The sequence below is a fragment of the Phalacrocorax carbo genome, chromosome 3, assembly GCF_963921805.1.
Source record: "Phalacrocorax carbo chromosome 3, bPhaCar2.1, whole genome shotgun sequence".
NCBI classification, from domain to species: domain Eukaryota; kingdom Metazoa; phylum Chordata; class Aves; order Suliformes; family Phalacrocoracidae; genus Phalacrocorax; species Phalacrocorax carbo.
Genome location: NC_087515.1, coordinates 277,153 through 292,984, shown reverse-complemented (window position 1 = coordinate 292,984; position 15,832 = coordinate 277,153). Strand labels below are relative to the sequence as shown.

The 15,832-nt window shown below is 45.6% G+C and overlaps 1 protein-coding gene across 3 annotated transcripts in view; it reads left to right on the top strand.

Moving 5' to 3' along the window:
- LOC104045786 (sodium/potassium/calcium exchanger 3) overlaps positions 1-15,832 on the top strand; it is a 273,214-nt gene that overhangs the window by 116,101 nt on the left and 141,281 nt on the right. For all 3 annotated transcript variants that reach the window (XM_064445489.1, XM_064445490.1, XM_064445500.1), the window contains exon 6: positions 877-980. In XM_064445489.1, the coding sequence (XP_064301559.1) occupies positions 877-980 (104 nt within the window). The remainder of the gene's footprint in view (positions 1-876; positions 981-15,832) is intronic.

Genomic DNA, 15,832 nt, shown 5'->3' with positions numbered 1-15,832 from the left:
GAAGCCCTAGCAGTCAGGTCATTATCTTGCTGTGGTATCATCTACCAGATCCTGGGTGTCACTTGGCAGGTGACTGCTTCTGTGTAACATGTTTCTGAGAAAAGGATAAAGTGGGGAAAAAAATTCTCCAGACTACACTGCCTGGATAAATACTGTTGAAACCTTAAAAGCAAGTGGTGAATTTAAACAGACTGACAGCTTAGCAAGAGATGGGATGTTATTTTTAGGCTGACTTCCTAAGGAAAGAATTTTGTGCAGCACCATGATGCATGTGTCTGTCAGTTCAGCCCCCTCACTGTTAACCTCGTTGTCCAATTTTAACCAAATTTGACAGAAGAGCTCTGAAAGGCGTATGTCACGTAGCCCCACAACTCATCCTGAGAGGCATCATTCAGCTTGCAAGTAGCTAGTGGCCAGGCAGCTCTGAAGCAGCTCCAGCTCAAGCTTCTGCTTGCCTATGGAAGCCGGTAGAGATGGTGATAATGGGAAGAGCAGAGTACTGGTGAGGGGATGTCTGACAGGAGATAGTTTCCTGCGGATTTGTGTCCAACCAGCTGCTCCCACGGAGCTTACTGCCTTTTATGATGTGTATTGCCATAATGTTGGATCGCAAGACCAGGAGGTTGGTCGCTTAGGCATGTCTGAGGTATTTGGTTTTCATTAGACAATCTGTCCAGCTCCCCTCAGAAAGCAAGTTCTGCGACCTTTATTCACCCTAGTACCTTTCTCTGAAAGTTGCCCTGTTAAATATGTGGAAAAAGTGCCAGTACTGGTACATGCCTGAAGACTCATTAATGGGGTGTGAGGTCTGCAATTTTTTGTGGAAAAATTCTGCTCTTTCCAACTTACACAGCTTGCCTTGAACTTGTTTTTCAGGTGTTTTTATCACAAAAGGAGACGTAGGTGTTGGAACCATCGTAGGCTCTGCTGTATTTAACATTCTCTGTATTATTGGCGTGTGTGGGCTTTTTGCAGGACAGGTAAGAGCATTTAATGATTCCTAACAGTTCTTGCTTCATCCTGTGCCTTGGCTGTACTGTGAAATCAGCTACCAGGTTCACAACCTTGCCCCAAATTTCTCTGGCTTTGTTCTTTTTAATAGGACCCTACGTTATTCCTCTTGCATTTTTGAAATGAAAAGCAGAACAGCAAATGTCAACTCAGGCGTTTTAAGCTGCCCAAGATATGTGGGTGGTCAAAGGAATAAAAGTTGGTTATTTAACACCTCCTCTTGGAAGCTATAGAAAAATGCGTTTTGATGTTTGTATCGGGTTCTTTCAGACCAAAGGAGCCAGGAAAGGTCTGTGCCTCTGGCTGGTAAAAATGCACTTCAGTGAGCCATGCAAGATGCCTCTGAAAGAACGATGACACTTGTGGAGCGTCACAAAAGGTGCTGCCTTTGTGCAAGAGTTTCAGATACGTGTGCTGAGCTGGCACAACGTTGTTGGTGACTGGCGTGACTTACAAAGTTGTGTGAGAAAGATACGGTCTTTGTTTGTAGTTTATCGCATTCTTTATATCCAGAATCACAGAATGGTTTATGTGGGAAGGAACCTCTGGAGGTCTCTGATCCAAAGCCCTCACCACCCTGACACCCCCAGCTCAAAGCAGGGCTAATTTCAAAGTTGGATCAGGTTGCTCAGGGCTTTCTGCAGTCAGGTTTTGAATACTTCCAAGGGTGCCCCAAATTTTTTCCTCACTAGAGTAAGGCTATCCACTCCTAGTATGATTTCTGTCTGTTTTCCAGTGTGTCAAACTACTTACGACAACACAAGCTATTCATCTGTAATTAAAGTAATTAAGTTGTGAGATCTGAGCTGCTGTTTGAATTGCAGACATGATTGACTGTATAATTAAATATCTGAATCTGCATTCACCTTAGCACTTGCCAACCTGCCCAGTATTTTTACAATCTCATAAAATGTTCTTTGAAATGTTACTGTGCAGACTTATTTGTAAAGAGGAGAAGCAGAATAATATTATCAATACATGGCAATAGGATAACTAGCTCCAGAAGAAGAACTTTAAAGAAGGGGCCTGTCTAACTTGGTCAGTGTGAGAAAGGATGCAGAGAGATTGGCCTTTCCTGGAAAAATTTGTAATCCAATTTTATTTGCATTGGCAATGAACTTTTTTAGGATGAAGGTGAACATTTTCACTATGGGGAGGCTTCAGGAGAAGCCTACAGTGGTACTTTTTAGCCACCTAAGCTCCCTTGATTTGCACGGGAACATGCAGCTCTATGCTGCACATGCTCAATAGGTTAGTGGTTCTACTGTATCTCTTATGTGAAAGCCCAGTTGATTCAGGCCAATTTTTAATGACCAGAGCTTTCCCAGGGCATGAAGCTGCGTTGCCTAGAGGGGAATCAGTGGGACTTTTTGCTCAGGTTGTTTTTCTCAAGCAAATGAAGATGATTAACTGTTTAGCACGATAGCTGAGGAGTGAATTCTGATTTTTACTCTCCACGGTATTGACTGCGTGCCTCAAACCTGCTAAGACACTAGCTACAAATCACAGCTTTCAGTGGAAAAGGTTTGCTAGAGTTTGGCAGTTGACAAGATTGTCAGTCTTCTCGAGAGACCGTTTACAGGTGGGAGATGTTTTTTTCTGAAGGATATAACACAGCTGAAATGCTCTTGTAAATGTCTTCAGCCTGCCAGGCCTGGTAGCTTTCAGAAGTTCATAGGGGGGATTGGCTGCTGTAAGGCATCCTAAGCATGGTCTGTGGGTCTCTTTCAAGCCAAGAACTGAGATTTGGACTGATTTGTCCCAACTTTCTTTTCCCTGGCTCTGCTAGTGATTTGTGTGAGGTTTTGTCAAGTCACTTAACCTCTATTTGCTGCAGTTCAACCCACAGAGGGTAGGTGAGATCTGGAATGATGGACGTCGCTGCATGGAATCATGATTTAAATGAGCAAGGAGGAAACCTCAGTTTAAATAATTCCAGTATTATAGAAAAAATCTGTTTCGGTTTGTGCTTTTCGTTTTTTCCCCACTCCCTACCCTTCACCAAAAAGTCATTTGCTTCTACTGGTGTGATACATCTTTTGTTACTATTAATAGGAAATTGGTTTTATTATCAATAGAGTCTCTGTAGATGCACTAACATAGGTGCTAAATATGGTTGTTGGTTGGATTTCAATTCTGATGGGGACCCGGATCTCAGTTTTGAGTTGCCTTGTAATGGGCCAGGTGAGCCTGGAGGCAGGCTGTCAGTTGAAGCTGCTTGCTATGCTCCAGCTCAGTTAGAGCAGGGTTTTCTCCTTTGAGCTCAGACCTGTGGAGTCAGCAGCTGGAGTCCTCTGATTTCCAGATGAGACCAGTGAGTCAATGGGCAGGGATTTACCAGCCAAATTTTGCTGTCTTGCGAGCCTCCCCCGAAGCTGCTCGGGACACTAACCTGTTTTCTGGGACTCCTGCCCTGGAAAGCAACATTCAGGCATCTTAGTCTGAGGCTGGAAGGTTTTGCCATTTGTCAGGTGGGAGGAGAGAATTAAGCCTGCTCCTGTGGCACTTTGAACCAGATGATGCTCATGTGGCCTTCATGTTCAGCAAAACCCATCATTAAATGCTCTGCTGTCAGGAGGTGGCTGCTCTGTTCCCCCTCTTTCTGTTTTACACGTGGGATGCCTCCAGCAGGGAAGGGACAATTTCAGGATGATCACACCACTGATTTGTGCAAGGGGAGTTGCAGAGGGGGTGGAGGTGATCTCACCCCTGCTTTCCTATAACACCTGCCAGCAGTAGCAGCAGTGTTCCAGCGAGAGCTTTCTGTGTGTTGATGGAGGGCAATTTGAAGCTGCAGTTGTGGTAGCGTGTTGGGATCCCGCTAGCTGGTCAGTATCTGACAGCACCAGATGCTGTTTGGATGCTGAGTTTCTTGGAGATAGGGGCAATCCAGGAGGTGGATGGAGAGCAGCACGGGCAGCTGACCTCAGTAAACCATAGCTCCATGGCAGGGCTGCTTCATCCCCTCCTGGGGTGCTCAGAGCTGGGGGAAGAAATATCTCTGTGCTGGAGATTACAGGGCAGCTGCCTGGTGGCGGAGTGCTTGGGAGTGCTGTATTGCCTGCGGACTAGGAAATCCAGAACTAAAACCTGCTGGGGACTTCTGCAGCATTTCCATAAGCACTCTTTATTTTTGCACTCTTTATTTTTGTTTGTTTTGTTTTTAACCAGTAAAAGGCTGGATTAAAAAGTACTGACCAGCTCTCTCCACGATATGTTTTATTTTTAAATTAGGTTGTAGTATATATGTGCTATGTTGGATGTATTATTCCTTGGCTTAAGAAAATACTGGGTTTGGCTACATGTAGCTTGTTTAAAAAAAAAAAGAAACAAACCCACAGCCCCAAAAAGCTGGTGTGCATTTCCTTGAACACCAACTCTAATTGACTATTTTTCTAAGCCTTTAATGGCTGCTAAGTGCACACTTCTCAGAATAAATCAGAATAGACATCCCACTGCTGGAACTGGAGAAGGAAGGTATGATGCCCATACCTCTATATGACAGTACACACCTAAAAACTGCATTAAAAGAGCATTGTTAAGGTTGAAAGTCAAACACTGAAAAGTTAGAAAATAGCAGTGTTAAGGTTCCTTGTGCAACCTTAATTTGCCCCCATGGTGTGTGTGCATTATTATACAGTCTTTAATTACAGGATCCCATGCTGGTTTCTCCACAGGGTCCCTGCCTCCTTCAGTGCACAGAATGGACTTTGCTCACTTAATGAGTAGCTATTCATTATTCTGTTTTCTCTTCATTGTTCAGTGTGTGCCCTTCTGCCTTATTTACCAGGCTCTATTCAAGCCCTGTTCCAAAGGCAGAAATATTAATTTCCTCTTGAACTTCTGCCGATCTCATCGCTATTGTATCTGAGCAGTTGATGAACAATTAATTAATTTTCCCCAAACCTCTGTGAGATGAAAGCATGTTTTAAAGATGGGGAAACAAAGCACAGAGAGATTGAATACAAAAGAATAACTTGTCATTTTAGGGGCCCATTAGAGCTGGCGTGGGCCCGGTTTTCCCCTGAATGTATAGCAACCTGTGGCATGTTCTTTGTTCCCTCTGGCTCCAGATGCTGCTCCACCTCAGCATTGCACAAGGATTTCCTTGCTGGGCTGACCTCTGTTTAAGTGGCCATCTCAATGTCCATACAGCCCAGCTCTCCTTGGGAGCATTCAGCTGTTTTAGCCATATGTGAGCCCCTTTTCTTCTAGGTCCCAGCTCATGTTCCACCTTCTGCAAGGGGACACATAGAACACCTCTGTCATCATGAGCGCTGCCTTCATCTCTGGGACCGTTCTTGACATGAATTAAGCAAGTGACTTAACTATCTCATCTGCTAACATTTAGTGTTTGCTTTTGCCAGTGTGATTGTGTTCCTTCTAAGTACCCAGACACTCCAGGTTTCTTTCTGTTCAGTCTGTCTCCCAACCCCTGCCTCGCCATTTCTCGAGGCTTGAGAGAAAAGCTTTCTCCAGACAGATTTTTCCATCAGATTATGGGTCCACCCTGCAGCTGTCTCCTAAGTGTCTAGCTTTACACAGGTCCCACAGTGGTCTAGATCCCTTCTCTTCTCACCACTCCTCTGCTCTGCAGCTCCTTGACCTGACTCCTCTTAACCTGGCTAACTTTATCTGTGCTAGGGAGGCACCTTTGGAGGTAGAGGAGCCTGATCTAGAGCCAGGGCAATCACATTTTCCACTGTTTTCACCTTCTCCACCAGCTGCAGACTTGGCAGTTCACGCTTGAGCACTTGTGATGCATCTGCCCTTACTCTGCCACGGCTAGGGGACTGCACCACCCCTGCTTTGTGATCCCAGCAGAGGCGCAGCCACCGTGAGAGGTGTCCTTCTGGGTACATCTCTGCAGTCATTAAAAGGCCTATAACAAGGTTCCCTTACCCAGCACAGCAAGTCTAAAATGGGAAGCCCCGCTGCAACCCTGTGCCCATGCGCTCTCCTTGCTTCAAACACCCAGCAGGTCTCGGGCTACGCTGTGTCTTGATTTGACACACTCCTACAGTGCTTGTCACCTCTGCCTTCAGAGCAGGAGGCTTCCCCATCCATGCTTGGCGTATGACGGAAATCGGCATTAAGAGCCATGGAGATCTCGGCCACTCTGCCTGCGGGCACCCAGGGTTTTGCTGCTAAGCCCTGCTTGTCTCTTGCCCAGGCTCACGTGGGAAGATGCTGCTGGGAGCTGGTGCTGTGTGAAGGGGAAAAATGCTTAATGCTTAGCAGTCAGTCTGAAATAGCTTGGGAGCACGCTGCCAGAAGCCCTCAAGCAAGGCAATAATTAGAAAAGCTTCTACTTTGTTTCTTTATTTATGTATTTAATTTTGAAATTTTAAGGAATTTATCACCTTGGTAGCACTAGAGCTCCAGTCCTGCAAGCAATTGCAGCCAAACTCATTTCTGCAGGTTGAGCTGCTTGCAGGATGGGTATCAAAAAGCTACACAACTTGTTTATACCATCTGCTGTTATGCCTCACTTTAGGGTTTCCAAATAACTGTGGCAGTGTTGTAATGCTCCTGAAGAGCTGCTCTCATGCTAAAAAACAATTGATGTAGATAAAAATCTGCTTTAATATATTGTTGTGCTCCTTTTTTCTTTGTGGCCCAAGCAGAAAGGACAAAGTTGGGCTGGAAAATGAATTGGTTTGAATGATGTCAACAGACTGGGGAGATCAACCATGTGGCTGTTTTGCGCCAGCCCAGAGCTGAAATTGTGTGTGTAACAAACTCTAGGGAAGGATTAACAAATGCAAGCAAGCAAAATTCCTTTAAACAACCATAAAAACATTTATGTTAGTGTTAAGTATTATAAACCCCTTGTCTCCTTTGCTTGTTTTTAAACAGTGTTGAAAATTTGAAAAAGTCTCAAATCCAGTATAAGTCGGAGACACCCCTACCTATCAGACCCTTAAGAGTTGGTGGGCTTCTTACTGATTTCAAAACCAAGATGGTTCTAGATTATACAAAAAAATATTTGTGCAATGGTTTGTTACTGAAAAGTAGAAAGGTGTGTTTCAGTAGCCTGAAAGTGACGTGATTTTCTCTTCCAATTAGTGTTGATGACACTTTGTGGATCACCAGTGAGGATTCTGGACTGGAGGGGTTGGTTTGTTTGTTTGTTTCTGTCTCTTCTCACTGATACGAAAAATTAGATCTCCTGAGGTCTGTATCCTTAGCACAGGAGGACCAGTTTTCAAAAAGTGCAGTTTTCAATCAGTGCAGACTTGCCTGCGTTTTTGATGGCTAAACCAAAACCTACCTGCAAGAGCTGTATTTTATAAACTAGCATCCACACTCTGAAAATCAGATCTCTATTTAAAATATCTTAAACTGGGCCTCTGGAAGCTGAAGAACTAAACCTCTGGTGCATTTTGAAATCTCTGTCCAAGGCATATTTAAGAGAGATAAATAAAGTTTGCCCATGTGAGTAGCTGAGTACAGCCCACTTCGCTGTAGCAGTGAGCCTTAGAAGCTTTTCCTTCTTTCTTCTTGCAAGTCACTCCAGCATTAAACAGTAATTTTTCATCTGCATGGCTTGATTTATTAATTACCATTTAACTGCTGTGTTTTTAATTTGAGTTCTAGTTTCTCTGTTTCACCTTTCCCCAGAACAAGGCAGGCTGCTCTGGGTAGAGCAGGGAACCATGTATGCTGGGTTGTGCCAGAGATGTTCTTGGTTTTTGAGAGGCTCTTCCAGTTATTTCTTCTGTCAAGGAGTCTAGTTGGTGGCCAGGCATCATTCCTCAATATACTGGAGTAAAAAAGGACTACCTTGACCATCTGACCTGCTTCCTTCTGCTCCAGTGGTATTCTTTTACCTGAGAAAATACACTAAATTCAGAAGGCTCTCCTCTGGCCAAGTCATGGTAAACCCTTGTGTAAGTCGGGGATGCCTCTCAGAATCATCTGCTCCCATGCACTCAGTTTTATCTCAGGTAGGTGTTACAAACAGTGAAGAGCTGAGACAAGGAAACCGAGCAGGGATTTAATAACCAGATAGAACATTGTTTATTGAAGAGACTGGGACTTTTGTAATCTATTTTTAACCTAGTTCTGTCATACAGTTGCATGCGTCTTAATCTTTTAAGCTTTAATTTCACTGACAAGTAATTCAGACTGGAGTCGTTGCTGACCCTTGGCTTTATGATTGTGCTCATGAGCTTTCTTTTTTTATTTCTCCTGGATTGTGGAGGAGTTTGGGGCGGGGAGAGTTGGAATGCTCTTTGTTTTTTTTTCTTTGTTGGTCTGTGACCATTGGTGGAAAACATGTTAAATTGTGGAGAAGTAGTTTAAGGAGAACATAGTGCCAACTGTTGGGACAGTGCACTGCTCTTTTAGTCTGGGGCACAATGGTTTTTTGTGCTGGCAACACTTTCTAGTGACTGTGGGCCTGCTCCTTCACTGATAGAAGTCACTTGAAAGCAGACTTGAAAGCAAGAAATAGAGTAATAAGCCAGACAAGGATCCAGCACTTAGACTTCCACTGAAGACAGAATTTGTCCCAGAAGTCAGGGCTGTGGTCCTGGTGGGAACATATTGCTGCTGGCACGGCCACGTGTATGTGAAACCCCAAGTATCAGAGGAGCCAAGGGAGGATGCTGGTGGTGTCGTTCCCACTGTCCTACAGAGTCAGGCAATCGGTAAGCACCTTAGACTGCAGACAGGGCAGGAAGATGTCAATGGAGTTTCATGACGGAGAGGGATCAGTTAATATAGAGATGCTGCACGGGGGTCCTCAAAGTTGAGAGGCTTTCTGTATGCCCTAGTAAGGTCCTTGCGCACTCCCAGAATAGAGAGGGTGCTCCCAGCTGTCGGGCCACCAGCAGAAGGCACCTGCTGCCTTGGCTGCCTTCCCTGCTGCTGTCTGGGCAGGCAGCTCAACGGGCTTCTCTCTTCACCCGTCTTTGTGTTTTATCAGAGCAATTGGGGAGGGTGTTCACCCACTGTAAAAGCAGGAGAGGGCTCTTTTTCCCTGGGGTTTTCCTGCTGGGATGTTTGGCAGTTGCGGGCTGCAGAGCAACTCCAAGTGATAAAGCAAAATTAGATTTCTTTCCAGCTCCCCCTTTAAGACAAGTGGTGTTATATTGGGAATTGGAGATTTGTGGATTTATAGCAAATTTGTAGTCGTTGTGTGAGCAAACGTGGTTTGTGTTAACCACGCAGTCTGTTAACCAGAAAACACTGAAGGTGACTTTGTCCTGTTCTCTGTGAGTGTCATGCCATGTCCCCACAATGCTGCTGCATAACATCAACCTGTGGTGGTGAACGAGCTCTGTCAGAGGTACCTGTCACACCATAACCCTTTCGGTTTCCTTTTGGAGAGGTCTGATGAGCTCTACAAGCATTTTGTCATTCCCAAAGTAACTTTATTTCCCAGAACTAGGCCAGCAGCATGTATGAAATAAGTATTCCTGCACTGGGTGCCAGTTTAGCAAAGTGGCTAATAAATGCTTAGATTGAAGCCCTGCTGCTTGCATCGTTTTTGTCCGGTGAGGTACACAAGCCTAGACTTCGTGGTCTCGGGGGCCTGGCATCTGCATCTAAGTCAAACCAGAAACTGCACAGTGAGGTCAGTGAGATTGGACTTACTGATGATTTTCTTTTTCTACTCCTAAGGTCCTTGTTGCTGTTGTGATAACACCTAGCAGTGTCAGTTGTGGATTAAAACTCCACGGTACTGTGTGTTGCACAGATGCAGAGCCAGAACATAGCTCTTGAGCCTGAAGGCTGTTGATCAGTGTACATGACAGGAGACAACAGGAGAGAGCGAGCGGGCAGGCGGGAAGGTGGAAGGAAACTCTGCCGGAGCAGCAATGTGGGTGCAGCGAGCCAGCTGCTTGACACGTAACAAGTGATATGTGGGCTGCGTGGGCACAAGAGGGGTTTGGCCTTGGTGGTGTGTTTATAGGAAGCTCCTTTCCAGTCCAGGGACGTCACTGATGATAGAGGACCAGAAGACCATCTTTTGCTTCAGGAAGATGTGATGGGGGCTGATGTAAAATGCGGATCAGATGCCAGAATGTCTGAATGGTGAACGATCCAGGACTGATCTGGCCATCGTGAAAGTTGCTGTGTGTTTTGTTTTGTTTTTTTTTTTTGGTATTAGCCTTTCAAAACCTTCTTCACAGAGTTACATCCAGTGGTAGGCAATCAGAAGAGTTCAAAATGGGTTCCTATCAGCATCAAAACAAGTTTGGTTCCTAACCTCCCTTAAACACTGTCACTGTTTGAGGTCAAGTTTTCTGTCAAAATTCACATACAGATCAACACCTTGGACTTAACCATTGGTAGGATTTTTTCTTATATCTGTAGTGTAAAAGCAAGGGAAATCACAAAATCTGTTTTTATGTCTGACAAGGACTGCCCAGTCTGAGGACACTGGGAAATGTTTACCCTGTGCACGCCTTTCTGTACCATGTCTACAGCTGTCCTTAAATTCTGCTGTGAATCCTGCTCAGAATTGCCCGCAGTCCAGGAGACTTCTGCAAATGCAGGTCTTTGGGGTCCTGCTGCCTTGGCTCTGCGGGAATCTAAGCTAAAAAGATACCGCTGATCTGAATAACTCATGGACAATTATGAGTACCAGTTGAGCAGGGAAATATTTTTGGCTTTGTCCTGACGTTTGGAGAGTGTCCACTGTTTCCATTCTGAGGATGTCACAGAGACGGATTACTGCCGCAGTAATGAAAATATCAAGAGCTGCTTTAAAAAGCAAATATTCTTGGGGAAATAATGAGAATAAATTGAGTTGGTCTGCAATGTACGAACCGGGAGCCGGAGTGACAGCTGAACCACTGGCTAACCAGTGGTAAAATTAGGGGGCTGGTAATTGGAAGGAAGCTTTCCTCCCAGTGAGTCTATTAGATCAGAGCTGCTCAGCAATTACTGGCTTAGAGAGACATGTATTTTAAGGCCTGGATTTTTTTTTTTGGCCTGACCCGTGCTCATATTCTATATTTCACTTAAGTTCAGTGGGGAGGGGTGTTTAGTATTGGTCAAAGCCCCGAGCAAGCCCAAATGCTACATTGTGGGATTCTGGTGTCTTTGCCAGGAGGTACTCAGTAAGGATTATGGTCAGGGGACTGAGCTGGATCCTCACTGTACAGTGTCCGGGGATGTGGGGACAGCTGTGACCCCAGCATGTCAACAGCAGGGAGACATCATGGTGGGGTGTAGAAGTGAGCGTCTCCATCTGCTCCCTAGCATTTGGTCCAGGACATCCTACTGTGCTGTTAGGTGCAGCACAGGAGCCTTTGGCTGATGTCGACTGCCTGCTGCTGGCTTTCCAGGAAGGCTGCACAGGCGGCAGTGGCTTTCCATGCAGGAACCTTATAAAATTTCAGCTGTCGCAGAGCAGTTCAGCATGCTAGGAGGGGGCATGGGATCAGGGACTCGTGCTGTGATGAGATAGTCCCTGGTGCATTTGCCTGGCAGTTTGGCAGCCAGCCTCACCTGTCCTTCACCTGCCCGATGGGGCTGTCCCAGCTGGAGCAGGAGGCTGCTCCAGCCAGCGCGGAGAGCTTTGCCTTTTCTGCGGTTTCTCACGCCTCTGCAGCTCTCTGACCCCAGCTCCTCACAAAACATCCAGAGGTGTTCGGACGTTGCTGTCACTGATGTTTCTGTTCCCTCCAGGGACCATAAAGTGGGAATAAGCGTGATTGACTCACAGGTTCATGTCTGAGTCTGGCAGATGATCACTGGAGGAACAGCAAGGGGGAAAAGTATACCCTGTGATCTCTGCTGTATTTGATTTGCAGCTAATGATTATTAGCTTCTGACTGACTGATTTGCTTATTGCAGATTGGATATAATAGTGCCTAAAACAAGGGAAGTTTTGTGAAAATTAACTTGCAGGTCCTGATGGTCAGGCAGTTCCTCTCTTTGTAAACAGTGCTGGAAGCAGCAGTATTTATCTTAAGAAATGTCTTCCTGCCTCATATCTTCATTAGAATTGCTATAGGACTGATACACTCAACAGCAAGAGAGAGGGAAAGTGTGTGCAGAATATTAAACATGCAGTTGCTATTTCCCACCTTCTTCTTGGTCATGACCTTTCAAAGAACACAAAGTCTGTAGCCTCTGAATCACAGATATCACCTTTAGTGCTCCCTTTGCTGTTTTCCTGGCAGCCAAACCCTGCCAGGTGTTGTGGGCTGCCTTGCGACAGGGAGCACCTGCCTCCACCCTGCCTGCATCCCCATGGGGCTATCTCCAGAGCTGGCTGGAGCTGGCAGAAACCCTGCCATCCCTTCTGGCAGGATTTGTCTTCTTCAGGGACAGGAAGGGTTGTGAGCCTGGTTTGTGGGACATTTTACTAAGCAGGCAAAGGAGATTTGGTTGAGATGAAATGACCTCAGAGAAGGTGTTGAAATGCATTGGAAAGGCCAGTAGTGTGGAAGGATGAGGCCATAAGTCACATGGCAGACATAGACGTGGATGAAGGTTGCACTCAGGAAGATGCAATTGAGATGCCAGGAAAAAGGTCCCACTGGTGAGGGCTGGGAGCCTCTGAGATCCTCCTTGGCTGATTCTGTGTCTGAATTATGGAGTCGGTCAAAGTGCCACCAGGAACTCACCGCTTTCTAAACCGTACTAAAGTCCTGGATATGGGATTTCTAGCCCATGCCTCTTAGCTGAGGCACAGCCCCGTGTTTTGCTGAGGGAATGATGCTGGTGAAAATGAGGCCTCCAAGTACCTCTGGGCAGGCTAATGAATGGTTTGCAGCAGCAAACGAAACAGGTGGATGCTGGTAAGTTGAATAACACTAGGGCAAAAAAGGAGATAAACAGAGAAAATCTGTCAAAACAGAGTTACATGTGAACAAGGTGGGTATGAGTGAGAAATGAACATAGTGCAACAGCTCAGTAAGTGTGTATCTCTGACATTTGTGGGTCCCCCATTTCTGAAGGGTTTCAGCCCTGTGCTGTCCCACATGCATTTATTCTCCAGTGCTGCTGCTGGGGAAAGAAATTCTTTTATCTCCTGTACAAGGAAGAGAGAGTGCTTAATTAACTCACCAGAGCTCAAACCATAGGGCTGGAGGCAGAACAAGGACTGCATTGCTTCAGTCCCAGGTGAACACTGCACCCTCCAGGCTAGCTCTCTTCTTTAGTATGACATATGTGGATATGTCTCCCAGGAAATGTGCAGTGTGTCTGTGGTGGCTTCCTGTTGAAAGTCATAGATGGATCTACAGTCTAATTTAATATAGAGATGAATACATATAAGGCAGTGTCACTCTCACATTAATATATGATGCTTCATTGATACCACAATCAGTGAGGATGAACAGGCAGGTGGCAGGATCCTTGTAATTACCTGAGCTGAGCAAGGAGTTCTTAAAATAATAAATGGCAAAGTTAAAAGGCAGAGCCTTTGGCTTGTCAAGGAAAATTGAGAAGCCCTGAGAAATCGGTTCCTGTCAGGGCTGTCCCAGAGAGTGAAGCCCTTGACAGATTCACCAAAGGCAGTCAGGGATATTTGGCTTTTCAGAAGTCAGGATTTCCCAGGCTGCTGTCAAGACAGGCAGAAAGAATTTGTCTTTTCTTGCTTTTCCATACAGATTGACAGATGCCAGAGCAGCACAAAACCTGAGGGGTCTTTTTAACTTCTCTGGTTTGAGCTGCTGTCTTATGAGGGGTGTTTCAGTTCGGTCGAATGGTCATGGGTCAGAGGAGAGTCCCTCAAGGTGTGGACTGTCCAGAGCAGTCTGCTGTGGCCACCAGCCCAGAGATTCATCTGGCTTACAGCCCACTTGCAAGTTGTCCCTGGAAGCATGAGCTGACTCCAAGGTCAACCACCAACTCTAGTCCTGGACCAGTTTCCAAGGGCTCAGAGGCTTGCCTGACATCACCCAACACGTGGGAGCAATCATTAACTGCATATATATCCACACACAGACATATGCAGGGCCTAAGGAGTGGGACCAGGAGTGAGCCATGGCATATCATGGTCCCCTGCTTGGGCTGGCAGAAGCTTGGTGGCTTATCTGGTGAGGGAGGTTGGGTGCTGCTGGTGTTCACCCCCCAAGAGATGTACATGCCCAGGAAGATGCCAGAGCTCTGTTGCAGGAGAGCTCTGTCTGTGTGGGAGAGACACACCATCTCTGTGGCAGACAGCAGCCCTGGCGAATTGGTGTGTCTTTGTAACGATGTAAGGGCTTCAATGAACTGCCCCAGAGGTTTGTTCATATTCCAGAAAAGCTCCATGATTTTTTAAGTGCCGTTTGTAGAAACTGTAAGAATCCCTTTATTTCTGTCTCATTCACATATGTATCTTCTTAACTGCTATGACTTTACAGATTTGAATTAACCTTAGACTGCATTTAGCCAAATAAAAAGCAGTGGAACCTATTAAATTTTACCTGAGCATGGTGAAGTAGATTTTATTCTTATTTCTACCCAGCACTGACACAGATGACAAACTGCTCATAACTTTAAATTTGCAAGTGAAGCGCAATTCTATCTTTAACATAAATGTCTGGCATACAAGGATCCATCCTTGTAGGCAGGTTTTGCTGTGTCCAATCAAGTCATTTCCCTCTCTCCCGAGTACCTGGTGGAGAAAGTCTCTCAGTCATTTCATGGAAGATATTTTAATTTTCTGCTTGGCTCGGCTGAGCAGCTGTGACTTCAGGATGATTGGTTGGATTTGCATAAGGTCATTACGATCCAATAATGATGTTTATCGCTAAGACATCTGCCATTTATATTCGTGCAGAGCAAGTAAAATTAAACCTCAACTAATATTACTGTTATTACCAATGCAGTTAATGACAATGAAACCCATTAACAAGTGAAGATTTCACAGTGGACTGTAGGTAATTCAACCCACCGGAGCGATAGTAGGCTGTGTGAGCACAGCAGGCTCTCTTTAAACGAATGCTGTTTTGGTTGTTACTGGGGTTGTGTTTGGACAGAGGAGCGACCGAGGTCCACACAATACTAAGTGGTATCACTACCACATTCTGGAACTGTGCATGTGTTGCATCTGGATGGGTGAATAGCAAAATCTGTATGCACCCTGAGGCTTCTCGCTTCCTCGTTTTCTTTAGCTGTGGCTCAGATACTTCAGCTGATAGGCTTTGCTGTGGCCTGTCTCTCTTCAGTGGGTTGCAGCAGTGCTTGGGTTTGGTTGCTGTGAGGTAAAAACCAGGGCTTTGTTGGGGACCAAATTCTGCAAACCACAGGGAAGTAAAGTGCTTCTGGATTTCATCTTCCCATCATCTTCAGGATGACAGCTGGTACCTGAGGTAGGGCCCTTCTTATTTTTGTATAATTCCAAATGCATAAGACATGTATTAACTACAAACTACTGCCAGTCTAATTTCCCTGAAAATCTGACCCCAATCTCCACCTGAGTGCACTACGTACTGTAACATTGGCCAACAGTTAATCATTTATCTTACTTTGACATGAGATCCTATTACATTATCGCAGGGCTGATTTGGAGTTGTGTCAAGGATTTGCTGAACGGTAGTGTCAGGAAAACAACACCTTCTGGAAGGGACCCCACCAGGCTTTAAAAGCTACCCCTCGGCTCCGAGAATAGCTCCTGCAAACCAGCAGTAGTGTCCAAGGAAGTTCCCACTGCATGTCTTGCTGCAGCTGATTGAAGATGCTGACACAGCGTGCTGCTGGCTGATTGTGATATTTCAGGGTGCCTGCAAGGTATCAGAGTGAGTAAGAGTTTCTTCAGTCAGCACAGACGAGCATTCAGAAACCAGATCCCAGCCTCTGTTAGGGTGGTATAAGAGCTTCCCTAATTGCTTCTGCGCAATCTATATCAAACAAGGGCAGCATGAAG